A 15,563-nucleotide genomic window follows, 5' to 3' on the forward strand; every position below is an offset into this window, starting at 1 on the left:
TGGGATCATGTCTTAGCTGTGAACCAACTTGAATATTTGGCTGATGGCTGGAATTACTCATAATGGATTAAATGTATATTTTTGATAATGGGTTAATTAACCATCAGGCAAAAGATCCTTGGTATTAATAAGTGGCAGAGCTATGCTCACATACAAGTGCAATGCAGAGTTTTTAAAGTTCCCGAGACTAAAGATTTACTATGTAGGTATGTTCCACACCAGTTTCTTACTGATTAATATTGGAGTTTTACTTTTGGGCAGAGCATATTCTGAGGCAGTGGGGCTTAGTAAGAATAATACGTGTTCTTTTCTCACATGTTCATGATCTTCAGAGGGAAAAAAACAAACAAGATTAAGTATATATGAATTAACACATTAAGATGATTAGGAACCCTAGTGGTCTTTCGTCTTTAGATGAAATACCCTTTTTCATTTTCCTCCATACTTACCTCTCATCCTCCCTTTTGCTGTAGTTTACCATGTACTTCTGTATCTTAGCATACTTCAACACCATCATAGCAAATAGATTTCCTTTAGAGCAGTGCTGTCCAATAGAACTTTCTGCAATTATGGCAGTAGTCTACATATGCATATGCTGCTGCACTTGGGAGCTCAGCTTGGGGCTAGTTTTTTTCTTTCCTCTTCCTGCTGCCTACAGTTCCCAAATGGTAGGGATTTTAGAGTACATTCCTCTTGCGTAGTTAGATATATATCTCCCTTCCCTCTGAGAATGGTGATTGTGCTGGGTCAGCCCTTTATAACTCTGTGCCTTAGAGTCTCTCTTGCCTTGAGACACAAGGGCCCTGGGCTAATTAAAATTAAGATGGACTCTTTTGCAAGAGAACCAAGAATAGCTTGATGTATTGTGAAATGACTTCCTAGATTAGGGTAATATAGTAGGAGGGGGGGTAAAGGAGAGGAGAGGAAGAGGCCTCAGCCCCGGGCCACTGAAGGGCATGAGTAGCAGTGAGCCTTAGGTTTCTTTAGTCGTTACTGGAACGATTTGAGGATTGAATAAGATAATATATATAAAAGCACTTTGTAAAATACAAAAGGCTATAAAAAATCAACTATTGTTTACATTAATGAGAAATTGGGAATTGAGAATAGCGTCCTTTCTAGAGTACAGCTTAGTTTTAGAGAGGATGACTATCTTTTCCTTTGAGACAGAGGTAAGGATAAGAGGATGTATGACAGGCCATAGTGAAGAAGTAGGGATTAAGATAAATGTGAAGTGGGTTTAGATATGATAAAGATTGAGAGCATAAAGAGATGGTGTGGAACATTGCTGAGCAATAGCAAAGGCCAAATTGCAGTTCTACAATATGAATTTGTAGTGAGCTATGTATGTGTGTGTGTGTGTGTGTGTGTGTGTGTGTGTGTGTGTGTGTGGTTTTTGCATTGAGCTTTCATCAGTACTGTATGACTAGGAACAGGGAAAGTAGATGGGGGAAATGATTCACAGCTGAGGATTGGTATACAAGCATGTGGTTGTATAAGGGCAACCTTCAGGCTGGTGACAGGTGTGGTTCAGGATGGGTTAGGAGCTTATGAGCTAAGTTTTGAGTGTAAGTGTAAGCTAAGAATTGGGTGTAAGGTAGGTAACTCTTCCAAAGCCCTAAAGTGATCAAGTGCATTTGTGTGTTATGTTGGAGTGTGATTGATGTGAAACAGATCAACAAATTAGTACAACAGCTAGCCAGTGAGATAAGGGAAGGAAAGGGGAAAGGATTTTTTATTAAGCACTAGACACTATGCTTTACTCTGCTTTACATTTAATTTTTATACCGTATAATATATCTATTTCCATTTTATACATGAAGAACTGAAGTTCAGCAAGTTTAAGTAACCTGTCTGGCCCTTTACTGCTAGTAATTCATTTAAGCTAGTGAGTTGCAGAGCTGAGATTATGACCTATATAGTATTATGTTGAACCATATGAAATTGCTGTTATTTGACCATTTTTTACTGACAGAAATAGAAGTTTCATATGATTCAACTTAATATATTCTTTTTCTTTGTAACTTAACCATAGTATGAGATTGGGGTACATTTCAAATATTTACTGTGTTTATTGAGTGTCTTTTCATTTTAATCTGTAAATCAGGTAAATTAGTTTTATTTGATAAACTTAATTTACCTTTTATTTATATAACCTCTTTTTTTTCTTAATTGGTTGGTAGACTTCCAGTACAGTTAAGGTGTTTTATCCCTTTCTTTTGTAGCACTGGATTTCCTGGAACAAATTTTGACATTTAGCCCAATGGATCGGTTGACAGCAGAAGAAGCGCTTTCCCATCCTTATATGAGCATATATTCTTTTCCAATGGATGAGCCAATTTCAAGTCATCCTTTTCATATTGAAGATGAAGTTGATGATATTTTGCTTATGGATGAAACTCATAGTCATATTTATAACTGGGAAAGGTAAATTGATCCTAAGTTAGAAAAATATCATTTATTGTATTTTCACAATGCAGAGTACTGACTACTATATGATCATGGCCCATTTATTGTATTTTCAATAAACCATAATGCAGTGTAGGACAAGACAGTGTAGATGTCTTAAAAATTTAGTAATGGTCTCTTTGGGTTTCTGCTAAACTTATTAATATCTTTGAATAGACTTTATATAATTTAAATACTTAAGTTACTAGTTAGGATATACATAATGGGAAAATGTGAATTCTACTCTGAAACATTTTCAAAGCCATTAAGGCGTGCTTAGTTGTTAACAAATGTGTAAGGTCCTTTAAACATGAGGGTTGAAGGTTGGAAATCTGAACCATTTTAAACTATTGCTTTTAAAAATGTCACAAATTTTTTTTAAGATGTTGGATGACAAGACTGAACCTTATCCAAATAGGTATCTCCATAATGTCTCAAATTTTTACATAAAATCTCTTGTATCTTAGGATAGAAATTATTTTGATTCATGGTATATGCTATTCAAATCTGTTTTCCTAATGACACAAAATTAATCTTGGGCTGCTTGAACATAGGTTCAGTACAAGAGACTTTTCTATTTTGAATAGTATAAAATGTCAAAATGAATAACCTTATACATTTTAGTTAAAGATTTTTTTTCCTCAGCTTTCTTCTAGGATTTCTAAATTCCAGGGAAAATTTAGATATAATTTCGCTTCAGAGTAGGATCATAGCATATAATAATGAATCAATATTATTATTTTTAAAGATTTTACTTATTTTAGAGAGAGAGCATGAGCGTGGGGAGCTGCAAAGGGGGAGGGAGAGGGAGAAAGATTCTTTCAGGCAGACTCTGTGCTGAGTGCACAACCCCAAGGGGGGCTTGATCTCACAACCCTGAGATCATGATCTGAGCTGAAACAAAAAGTCTGAAGGTCAACCCATGTGCCACCTAGGCACCCTATGAATCAATATTATTTAAAATCTTTGGGTGATTTTGATATTTAGCCAGGTGTCAGAGTCACTAATGGCAATCTTAAAACTTTAGAGTTTCATATATTTCTATGTTTAAAAGAATAATATTTAATAATTAAAGAAGTAGTAAATATTAAAATTTGTTTGTTTAGTCATTGCATTTTTTCCCTCCTACAATGTTGAGGTATTTGTATGTTTACACATCTGGCAATGACCTATTGGTCCACATGAACATTTCTACTGTCTACGTATAGTTCTTTCATACATACTCAAATGTCTTCCAGTCTCTTCTAGTCCCTCCTCCCCATCCCCCAACCGTGCGTGCGTGCGTGCGTCAGTCTGCCTCTACTTGGGCATGGAACGGCCACCTTGCTGTGATGTGTTGTTAAGAGGATACCACATTCAGTAGTGCATGTACATGGAGAGGTTTTTTTAATATTCGTGATGAATTCCAGCAAGCCTTCCTCTGTTCTAGTCTGACTTGTTACCAAGAGAGTGAAAATCTGTAAGAGACCTGATTGAGATTAGAGATAGCTATTTTATGGCCACAGAGTATTTTTTCTCTGTATGAAACTGTTGGAATTGAACTGTAGACATGCCAGCCACTCTGATGTTTATCTGCAGTTGCCTTTGAAGGTGAATGAAAAATAGAATAGAGAAAAGACAGAATAAGTGTGAAATGATATTTGGTCTTAAATTTAAGAATGGAGGACTCAGAATTTTACTGTAATTATATGTTTCATTGGTAATTACTAAAGTGCCACATATTACATTGTGTAGTAACAGATCTTACCTATCCATTAAAAGCATGAGCTATATTCCTATTGTCCCCGCATAGACCTAGCAGAGTGCTTTCACCTAAAAGGCACTCAGTGAATTTGAAAATGAAATCCTATATCTGGACTCACATTAATGCATTAATTTTTTCAGGTACCATGATTGTCAATTTTCAGAGCATGATTGGCCTATACATAACAACTTTGATATTGATGAAGTTCAGCTTGACCCAAGAGCTCTGTCCGATGTCACTGATGAAGAAGAAGTACAAGTTGATCCTCGAAAATATTTGGATGGAGATCGTGAAAAGTACTTGGAGGATCCTGCTTTCGATACCAATTACTCTACTGATCCTTGTTGGCAGTACCCAGATCATCATGAAAACAAATATTGTGATCTAGAGTGTAGCCATACTTGTAACTACAAAACAAGGTCATCATCATATTTAGATAACTTAGTTTGGAGAGAGAGTGAAGTTAACCATTATTACGAACCCAAGCTTATTATAGATCTTTCCAACTGGAAAGAACAAAGCAAAGAAAAGTCTGATAAGAAAGGCAAGTCAAAATGTGAAAGAAATGGATTGGTTAAAGCCCAGATAGCTCTAGAGGAAGCATCACAGCAATTGGCGGAAAAAGAAAGGGAAAAGAATCAGGGATTTGACTTTGATTCCTTTATCGCAGGAACTATTCAGCTTAGTTCACAACATGAGCCTACTGATGTTGTTGATAAATTAAATGACTTGAATAGCTCAGTGTCCCAACTAGAATTGAAAAGTTTGATATCTAAGTCAATAAGCCGAGAAAAACAGGAGAAAGGAATGGCAAATCTGGCTCAATTAGAAGCTTTGTACCAGTCTTCTTGGGATAGCCAGTTTATGGGTGGTGGGGAGGATTGTTTTCTCATAAATCAGTTCTGTTGTGAGGTAAGGAAGGATGAACAAATTGAGAAGGAAAACACTTACACCAGTTACTTGGACAAGTTCTTTAGCAGGAAAGAAGATACTGAAATGCTAGAAACTGAGCCAGTAGAGGATGGGAAGCTTGGGGAGAGAGGAAATGAGGAAGGATTTCTGAACAACAGTGGGGAGTTCCTCTTTAACAAGCAGCTTGAAGCCATAGGCATCCCGCAGTTTCACAGCCCAGTGGGGTCCCCACTTAAGTCAATACAGGCCACCTTAACACCTTCTGCTATGAAATCTTCCCCTCAGATTCCTCATAAGACATACAGCAGCATTCTGAAACATCTGAACTAAAACACTCAGCAGACATTTCTCTTTGTATTCTTCATGAAATGTGTTTTGTCTTTTTTATTACTAGTGTTTCATTTTTTTACTTGAATCATATGGTGTCATTTAGAAAGGATTTTATTAGTTCTTGGTTTTTAAAATCCAGACTTTTTTTCTACATGTGAGATGGTTTTCATTTTAACTGGCATGTCGTTTGCACACAAAAATAAAGAATAGAGCAAAATAATGCAATGCAGGAGGCGACAAAAGAAATGCACTAAGACAAGTAAAAAACATTCTCTCATAGAACAATGATCTGTTTTACAGGAAACAAAAATCTTGCCTTGAAATTTACACAGTGAGACTGTACATAATTGCATGAGAATATCTATTTTTTTCCTAAAACATTTTTCATTCATGAGTATTTTCAAGTTTTTCATACTGTACACATTTCTTAAAACACATGATACCAGCAGCAACTGAAAATGAATGCCGAATTTGGTACACATGTGTTATCTACCTCAAGGTAACAAAAGTATGTGGCAAAACATAGACCACCCATAGTGCTTCACATATGCACTTCTATTTAGCCAGCGTTTATTGTAGTAAACTATTCTTAATAAGATTCATGCACCGTTTATAAATGTTCTGGTATGCATTCTTTATAGTGAAGTGTTACTACATCACATCTTATTTATTTTAGCAAATCAGTATATTTTCTGTATTTAATTATAAAAAGTTAACTTAGTTTTTGAAATTTATTTGCAAATACACTTTTTCCATTTGGCACTATGGTTTGTTGCCTACTTAGCTGAATATATAATGTCAGCTCATCCTAAGGCTGTCCACGTACTTAATTTACTTAAGTATTCATTTTAAGTAAAGCGCTCACTGTGTATAGGAATTTGTATTTTGGAGGTGCTTGATCTATCTACAAAGAAACATTAGGAATTACTTTATTATAAAATGCTCCTAGAAGTCTTAACTGTGTTTATTTTTAAAAAAAAAAAAAAAACAAACCTGTAATGTTAGACTTGTGTGCATGGAAGTAATTAAGGTACATCATTATTGTAGTTTAAAAGTTGTACATGATAAGACATATTTTGTTTTTACTGTATGTTTTTACTGAATGATCTGTTCCCCATCCAAGGCAAGCATGAATAAAATTAGGTTAAATGTAGCATGTGGCATTGCAGTCTCTTAGAATTTGTTTCATCTATTTTATTTTATTGAATACTGTCTGTATCTTTGGTTATCCTGTTCAAAGAAAAGGATAAATAAAACATGGCCAATGAATATGGCTCCTGTTGAACTCTTTAGGTAATGCAGATTACCTGCTAGAAAGAATAAAAATCACAAGCAAAACCTTTATCTAGTTCTACTCTCTTTGGCATCTTTTAAATTGTGGCCATACTTTATTTTTTAAAGATTTTATTTAGGGGCTCCTGGGTGGCTCAGTTGTTAAGCATCTGTCTTCGGCTCAGGTCATGATCCCAGGGTCCTGGGATCAAGCCCCGCATCGGGCTCCCTGCTCCGCAGGAAGCCTGCTTCTCCCTCTCCCACTCCCCCTGCTTGTGTTCCCTCTCCTGCTGTCAAATAAATAAAATCTTTTTTAAAAGATTTATTTATTTATTTGACAGAGCGTGCAAGCACGGAGGGAGGCGCCAAGGGAGGTGGAGAGAGAGAATCTCAAGCAGACTCCGTGCTGAGTGAGGAGCCCAATGCAGGGCTCAATCTCACAACTTCAAGATCACGACCTGAGCCGAAATCAAGAGTCAGATGCTTAACTGACTAAGCCACCCAGGAGCCCCAAAATTGTGGCTGTACTTTAAACTACGTAAGACTAAACAGCTTAAAAGAAAAAGGTTCTTGGTCTCCACACAAAAATCTCTTATTGACTTAGCTTCACACATTAATATGGAATAAAGCTTTATATATTTCAAAACTATCAGATGTATGTACAGGCTTTCTAGGATGCAGGCAGAGGAACCTCCTTTAAATGTATTTGCTCTACGGTACATGATCCTTCTTTGATCAAGAACTCATCTGTTTACCTATCCAAATATAAAACCCTTTTTCCTTTAACCTCACTTTTCTGTTTGTCTTCCATCCTTGTTTTATACAAAGCCAGTTCTATTAATATCCAGAATTCTGCCTTCCCAGTGACCTATTCACTGATTTCATTTGGTTTCACAGACCTTTAAAAAATACGGCTATTTTCTGGATGAGTATCAGTCACACGTGAATTTAAATATATATTCCAGTTATCTTAAAAGAGCAAGCTCTTACTTAGAATGGACACTTCCAGGTTTTCACCATTGGTTATGATGTTAAGCTAAGGATTTTCATGTATGGCCTTTATTATTTTGAAGTAATGTCCTTCTGTTCCTACTTTTGAGTGTTTTTTATTCGTGAAAAGGTGTTGAATTTTGTGACATGCTTTTATGGCATCTATTGAGGTGATCATGTGGTTTTTGTCCTTAATGTGAATTATATTGATTGATATTCATATGTTGAACCATTCTTGTATTCCAGGAATCCTGCTTCGTTCTGATTGTGTAATTCTTTTAATGTGCTGTTGGATATGGCTTATTAGTGTTCTTTTTTTTTTTTTTTTTTAAGGGTTTTTGTATCAGTACTCATCAGGGATTTTGATCTGTAGTTTTCTTTGTAACACCTTTGTCTAATTCTGGTATCAGGATAGTGCTGGCCTCATAGGATGACTTTGGAAGTACTCCCTCAATTTTTTGGAAGAGTTTGAGAAGAACTGTTAATTGTTTAACTGGTAGACTTCTCTAGTGAAGCCATCTGGTCTGGGGCTTTTCTTTGTTGGGAGATTTTTTTATTATTGATTCAGTCTCCTTACTAGTTAACAGGTCTGTTCAGATTTTTAATTTCTTTACAATTCACTCTTGGTAGGTTGCATGTTTCCAGAAATTTATCCATTTCTTCTAGGTTATCCAGTTTGTTGGCATATAATTGTTCATTATAGCCTCTTATGATTCCTTTTTATTTCTGTATCAGTTGTAATGTGTTCTCTTTTCACTTTTGATTTATGTTGAGTCTTCTCTCCTTTTTCTTAGTGTAGCTAATGGTTTGTTGATTTGATCTATTCTCTATTTCATTTCTCTAATTTTTATTATCTCCTTCCTTCTGACAACTTGGGGTTTATTTGGTCCTTTTTCTAGTTCCTTGAGGTGATTTGAGATTTTTTTTTTAAGTAGACTTATTTTTTTAGAGCAGTTTTAGGTTCACAGCAAAATTAAGCACAATGTACAAAGATTTTTGATATGCCTACTCCCCCCACATGCACAGCCCCCTGCATTATCTACTTCTCTTATCAGAGTGGTAACATGTTACAATCGACGAACCTAGATTGACACATCATTATCACCCAAAGTCCATAGTTCACATTAGGGTTTACTCTTGGTGTTGTATACACTGTACATTTAGACAAGTATAATGACATGAATCTACCCTTTTAGTATCCTACAGAGTAGTTTCACCTCCCTAAAAGCGCTCTGTACTCTACCTCCTCGTCCCTCCCACCTCCCTTAACCCCAGGCAGCCATTGGTCATTTATTCTCCATACTCATGCCTTTCCCAGAATGTCATATGGTTGGGATCATAGAGTATGCAGCCTTTTCCGACTGGCTTCTTTCACTTAGTCCTGTGCATCAGTTTGCTTGTGTCTCCTAAGTCCCTTAGACTTTTTTCACTTTTGTTCGTTCTTTTTTACGTACTTCTGACTTGGTAACTTTAAATGAACAGCCTTTGAGTTCACAGATTCTTCTGCTTGATTGAGTCTGATGTCGATCCCCTCTAGTGAATTTTTCAGTTCAGTTTTTGTATTCTTCAGCTCCAGAATTGCTATTTTTTTAATATATAGTTTTGATATCTTTGTTATCTTACTTTGTTCACACATTGTTTTCTTGATTTTGTGAAGTTATCTGTGTTCTCTTGTAGCACATTAAGCTTAAGATGATGATTTTAATTCTTTATCAGGTAATTCATAGATCTCCATTTCTTTTTGGTCACTTCATGGAGAATTATTTTGGTTTCTTTGATTGGGCCATGTTTCCCTGTTTATGTGCCTTGTTATTTTTTAATGTGATTTTTGCATGTGAGAAAATAGCCGCCTCTGCCTATCTTTATAGACTGGTTTTGTACTGGGGTAGATCTTCACCAGTCATCCCAGCTAGAGTTTCTGGGGGCATCTCAAACTTTCTATGGGAATGTGTCATCTCTGTACTTTCTGTGTGTAATCCAGCCCCCTCCTTACTCCAGGTTTGACAGTTCTTTTTCAGGATGTTGTAGTCTCTTGCTCTGTCGGGGGTCTGAGGTATCGTAGGTTCTCTGGCGCTGCGATAACCCACAAGCTTTCTCGTGCTCTCAGGGGCCCCCAGGCATCCAAAGCATCATGCTTTGAGTCAGGCTAGACTGAAGCCAGTCTCTTGGGAAGACTCCCCCAAACCTGGAACACTTGATTGTTCTGTTCTTCTCATTCCTTCCAAGGGAGAAGCTGTGAGGTGGGCTTTTCTTCCCAATCATGAGCTATGCTGGCATGGGGGAGGGACTGACATCGTTGAAATGAAACCTCTTTTCTTACCCATTTCAGTGCTCCTGTTCTTGGCTTTGAGATTGTCTCGGAAACTGTGACTTCCTAACTGGAGTTTTCTTTTCTTTTTCTTTTTTTTTTTTTTTTTTTAAAGATTTTATTTATTTATTTGAGAGAGAGAGAATGAGAGAGAACACATGAGAGGGGGGAGGGTCAGAGGGAGAAGCAGACTCCCTGCTGAGGAGAGAGCTCGATGCGGGACTCGATCCAGGGACTCCAGGATCATGACCTGAGCCGAAGGCAGTCGCTTAACCAACTGAGCCACCCAGGCGCCCAAACTGTGACTTCCTAACTGGAGTTTTCATAAAGGAGACCATATGAGGTCTTTTTGGACCATATATTGTTAAGTCAGTGTTTCTGTGGGATGTTGAGTTCTGGGGCCTCCTATTCTGCCATCTTATGTTCAAAAATAATTTACTTTTTAAATGGCTTATTCTGAATTAGAGGAATGTTCTAGCTGTTGTGCAGCTTTCTGACTGGGGAATGATCTGTATCATTAGGTTTGTCATGTTACTGAACTGATGGTGGGACATTTCAACTTGTAGACCTATTTATTAAGCTTCGATATTAGGCTTAATTTGGAGCCAGTAAACCTCCCCACCCTCCCACTCCCACACTTTTTTGATGGTTTTTAAAATGCAATTTCAAGTGTATAGAAAAAGTATGGAATTTAAAAAGAACGTACATACATCACTTGCTTTGTTAGCTCATCTTGTTGATTTGCATCAGATAAACACCTATAGGTAAAACTGAATCCCTCTGTTTAACCCTCCCACATTTTCCTGCCTCTCAGAGGTAGACACTTTGCTGAACTTTTTTTTAAGATTTTTAAAAAAATTTATTAGCAAGCATGAGGGAGAGGCAGAGGGAGAAACAGACACCCCACTGAGCAGGGAGCCCGATGCGGGGCTTGATCCCAGGACCCCGGGATCATGACCTGAGCTGAAGGCAGACATTTAACCCACTGAGCCATCCAGACGCCCCTCACTTTGCTCAATTTTATAACTTCGACTATGCATGATTTTGTAAACAATATTTTGCATGTTTTAAAATTCCATGTGGCATATTGTTCATATCTTCAACTTACATTTTTCACTCAACATGCCTCTGAAATTTAACTATGTTGACACATGTAGCTCTAATTCGATTTTCACTGCTGTGTTGCAATGTTTTTATCCACTTCTTAATCACTTTTATTCACATTTTATTCAAAATGACATTTGTTTTCAAAATTTTGCTCCTGTAAACATGTTTGCAGTAGGATTTTTTTTTTTTTTTTTAAGATCTTACTTATTTTTGACAGAGAGAGAGAGAGCACAAGCAGGGGGAGCAGCAGAGGGAGAGGGAGAAGCAAGCTTGCCGCTGAGCAGGGAGCCCGATGCGGGACTCCATCTCAGGACCCTGAGATCATGACCTGAGATGAAGGCAGATGCTTAACCAACTAAGCCACCCAGGCACGCCTGCAGTGAGGATTTTTGTGAACCATGTCTAAGAGTGTCTTCAGGGTATAGATCTAGTTGCTGGGTCCCAGAGAATGCCTATCTTCAAGTCGTGAGATGCCATATTGCTGTCCAAAACGATTGTACTGATTTGCACTGCTGTCAGCTGTATGTGAGGCTTCTTATTCATCCACAACCTCCCACACAAGAAACCAAGTCTTTGCCATTCAATTAATCCTAGCAGGCCTGCTGTGTGTAGTTTACTTTAGCTGCAATAGGAATCGAACTTTCTAATTCCAAACAACTGCATGACAGCCATGGTTACACCTTAGGGATCTTTACGCAGCCACTTCAATTATGATGTGTTGTGTAAGTCTTGTTTCTTATTTCCCACTGCAGTCGTTGTAGTTGGGAACAGGCGGTTTAAACCTTAAAGGCCAATTATATGATTGACACTGGGACCTATATCCAAGGAGTCAAAGTAGAGCATCAAGTGGTGTTTTCAAAATAAAATTCAGCATGGTATCACTTTTGCTTCTAGGTTAAAATAGTGTGGGTTTTGCCCAGTATTGCTCCTTAAAGAATTCTTGTTTTATTTAAAAATACTGTTTTCTATCAGATGCTATGTACTCGATAGCATGTTTAATTTGACTGAATTGCTTACCTCCTAACATCAGCCTTTTCAGTTCCTGTTTACTGTTGAATTCCAAAGTAATAGAGGCTCCATCCTAAATGAGTTTATCATGTATCTAATATTAGTTGTGGTTTTACCCTCTGCCTGTTCCTATTAAAACTGCTTATCATTCAAGTCTAGTATTTTACAGTAAAATCTCCAGGATAGAGAAGAAAAAGGAGAGACTGGGAGTTGGGAGGTCTGAGTCCTGAATCCATTTCACCACTGACTCACTCTTTGTCACTTGGGTGTCACTTATCTCTATGGGCCTAAGCTTCTTATTAACTAGAAGCAAATTGCTGAGCCTAACAATATCGTCTACCTGGGACAACTTCTGAACAGGACATTGCCTTCTCGAATTTTAACCCAGTGTAATAGCCACAATGATTACCTTGTACTGGTATATACTGCTTATAAGTCTTATTTCCATAATAGCTACATTGGACTGGGCATGTTAATCGTCTTTAAAGTAGGTTGAGAATGAAATTTTGTGTTCGCTGCACCCTTAACCATTTGGTGGCGGGCAAGAATCAAAAGTATTGGAACACCAAGATTGTTTACCTTTGAAAGAGCAGTGTGAGGGGCGCCTGGGTGGCTCAGATGGTTAAGCATCTGCCTTTGGCTCGGGTCATGATTCCAGGGTCCTGGGATCGAGCCCCGCGTCAGGCTCCTGGCTCGGCGGGGAGCCTGCTTCTCCCTCTCCCTCTGTCTCCCCTCACTGCTCATGCTCTCTCTCTATCTCTGTCTCAAATGAATAAATAACATCTTTAAAAAAAAAAAAAGCAGTGTGAATTCACCCAGCTCTTTCCTCATACTGCCTGGAGGGGTCTCTTTATATAAGCCAGGTAAAGGGGAGCCTGGGTGGCTCAGTCGGTTAAGTGTCTGCCTTTGGCTCAGGTCATGATCTCAGGGTCCTGGGTTGAGCCCCGCGTCAGGCTCCATGCTGAGCGGGGTGTCTCCTCCCCTCTCCCGCCGCTCGTGCTCTCTCTCTCAAATAAATAAAATCTAAAATGAATAAATAAATAAGCCAGGTGAAGAGAGGGACCTTTGTGAGCTCTTCCAACTGTTGGTATATAACAAGTATCTTACAGAAGAGAGGGATGTTTTGTTACCCATGTTGGAGCACTATCTCAGTTCCAATGTAAAGATCTAACAATCAAATTCCATTGGATTTACATGTTTATCTTTGATGCCTTGGGATAATGCAATGGTGGTGTTAACAAATCTAGCTACACAGAATACTCCCCTTCTATTGCAACCATCAGCGTCTGCGATGCCTTGCCTCGCTCTTGGTACTGCTGCAGTAGGGTGAGGGGGGTGGTGTGCCAGATCCTGGGCTCCTGGTTCAAACTCCTGTCCAAAGCTGTTTCATCATGCCCAGAGTAAACCACAAACTTGGATCCATATTTGTCTGTATACTTGGACTCTGCCTCCACCTGAGCTTACCACTCCCACACCAACCTAACTCGAACCTCTGAGATGGCTTCCACTGCCAAGTGAGACATTGAACCTTGCGGTATTGCATAGTCTTGAAGCACACATGCTTCAGAATCGGATCCAAACTAGCTTAAAACTGTGTTCTGCTTACCAGCCTTGTACAGGTTATTCATTCTCTTAACTCCTCATTTGTAAAATAGGGCTAATGACACCTAATTCATGGGGCTGTTGTAAGGATCAAATGAGACGCTGTACACAAAGCCTATTAGCCTGATTCCTGGTATTTTATAAATTATCACTACTCTTATCCTCTTTGAATTATTGCCATTGTCTCCCAAATTGGACTGAAACTCTGACCATGACTTTGCTTTCAGTATTGCATCTCCATATCTAAGTGTCTTAACTTCTGGCCTTGACCTACGATGGCTTTCTGTTCTAGCCATCGTGCTCATCAGCTCTGCCCAACTCCTGGCTCTAATTTTTGGTCCTTCCTCCAGCCCATACTCTTGCCTAAAGTACTTCAGCATAGACAGCTCTCAGATCCGTAAAGACTTCATTGCTTCCCCACCCGCCACCCTGACCCCAAACAAGCATCTTCATTTGGGAGCCAAAAGCCTGGGACTCACCTTGTACTCCTTGCTCTGAAAACCCATACCCAATCTTCTCAGTGGATCCTGTGGCAATATCCAGAATCTGACCACTTCTCGCCGTCTCCACACTGCCACGTGGTCTAACCCACCATCATGTGTGTGTTGGACTCCTTTAGTTAAAATCGGAATGACTTCCTCAGAGTAAATGTTAAAGTTTTTACTGAGGCCTATAGGACATCCCCCGTCTTCACTGAGCTCACATGGCTCCAGCCAGCAGTATGGCTCCCGTCTCAGGGTATTTACTAGCTCTTCCCTCTGCCTGGAAAGTTCTTGGCCCAAAGAGCTGCATCACTTTCTCCCTCCCTTCTGAGAAGTCTGTGTTTGGATGTCACCTTATCACAGAGGCTCTGCCTGACCAGTGTATGTGCATATGAAGTAACATCCATCCATCACCCCTACACACCTACCCTGCTTCACTTGCCTTTCCATCACATACACAGACATATTATATCCTGATTTTATATTGTCCCTCTCCATCCACTTGGAATATAAGCTCCTTGAGGTCGGGACTTCATCCCCTTTGTTCACTGCTGTATCCTCAGCCCCCAACGTAGTGCTCGGCACAGAGATGAAGGCATGAAGGAAACTAATGATAGCTACTGTTTTTTAGGTTCCTTTTGGATTGATGGGGCTCAGAAATAGTGAGGCTCTATTAATAGTTCTGGGGTTTGCCTATTCGTTTTGAGTTTAAGTTTAGTATTCATGGTTCTCCAACTTTCTCTCATTTGCAGGGGGGAGTCTATAAATTTTGGATTCCTTAGGTATGGACTCTCCCAAACCAGCAAGCTCTCAGTAGTAGCAGTCCCAAGAGCGGTTAGAAATTCTCACAAAATGTAGTCTGGTCTGGCAGGTTTATTATCCTGAATTGTGCTGTCAAATGTGGGTGCAGGTTAGGATAATGACTGTATTTCTCCTGACTCAGCTGATGTCCTGTTTTCCTGTTCTCTTCGTTGGAATGACTATACCTGCCCAGGTTGCACAATATGTTCATAACCTAGTCAAGAGTGCAAGGTGATTTGTTTCTTAACTGCCTCTGTACTGTTCCTGTTCATTGTAACCCTGCTACATGAACCAGGCCTAGATTATATGTTAGGTAAGGATCTATGGCAACAGAAACCTCATGCTAGCCTTTGAAAAAAAGGGGAAATTTATCAGGATTCAGGGGTGACTCTGGGAGCCCAAGAACTGGGCCTCAGGAAGAACCAGCATCAGGCCACAGGGCACCAGCAGCCCAAAGAGGGTCAGGCTGTTTCTCAGCTCTGCCTCATTCTCGACCAACCGGGCTTCCTCATCCAAAGATGGCATAACTCCCAATTCGAATGTAACTGTTCTGGCTGCA

General features: G+C 39.0%; 1 protein-coding gene across 3 annotated transcripts in view; it reads left to right on the top strand.

Moving 5' to 3' along the window:
* MAPK6 (mitogen-activated protein kinase 6) overlaps positions 1-6,703 on the top strand; it is a 39,306-nt gene extending 32,603 nt beyond the window's left edge. For all 3 annotated transcript variants that reach the window (XM_081831088.1, XM_081831089.1, XM_081831090.1), the window contains exons 5-6: positions 2,226-2,427; positions 4,333-6,703. In XM_081831088.1, the coding sequence (XP_081687214.1) occupies positions 2,226-2,427; positions 4,333-5,434 (1,304 nt within the window). In that variant the 3' untranslated portion in view covers positions 5,435-6,703. The remainder of the gene's footprint in view (positions 1-2,225; positions 2,428-4,332) is intronic.
* The last annotated feature ends 8,860 nt before the right edge of the window (positions 6,704-15,563 follow it).

Source organism: Leptonychotes weddellii, chromosome 9 (assembly GCF_054177405.1).
Source record: "Leptonychotes weddellii isolate Sample4059 chromosome 9, ASM5417740v2, whole genome shotgun sequence".
Taxonomy (NCBI): domain Eukaryota; kingdom Metazoa; phylum Chordata; class Mammalia; order Carnivora; family Phocidae; genus Leptonychotes; species Leptonychotes weddellii.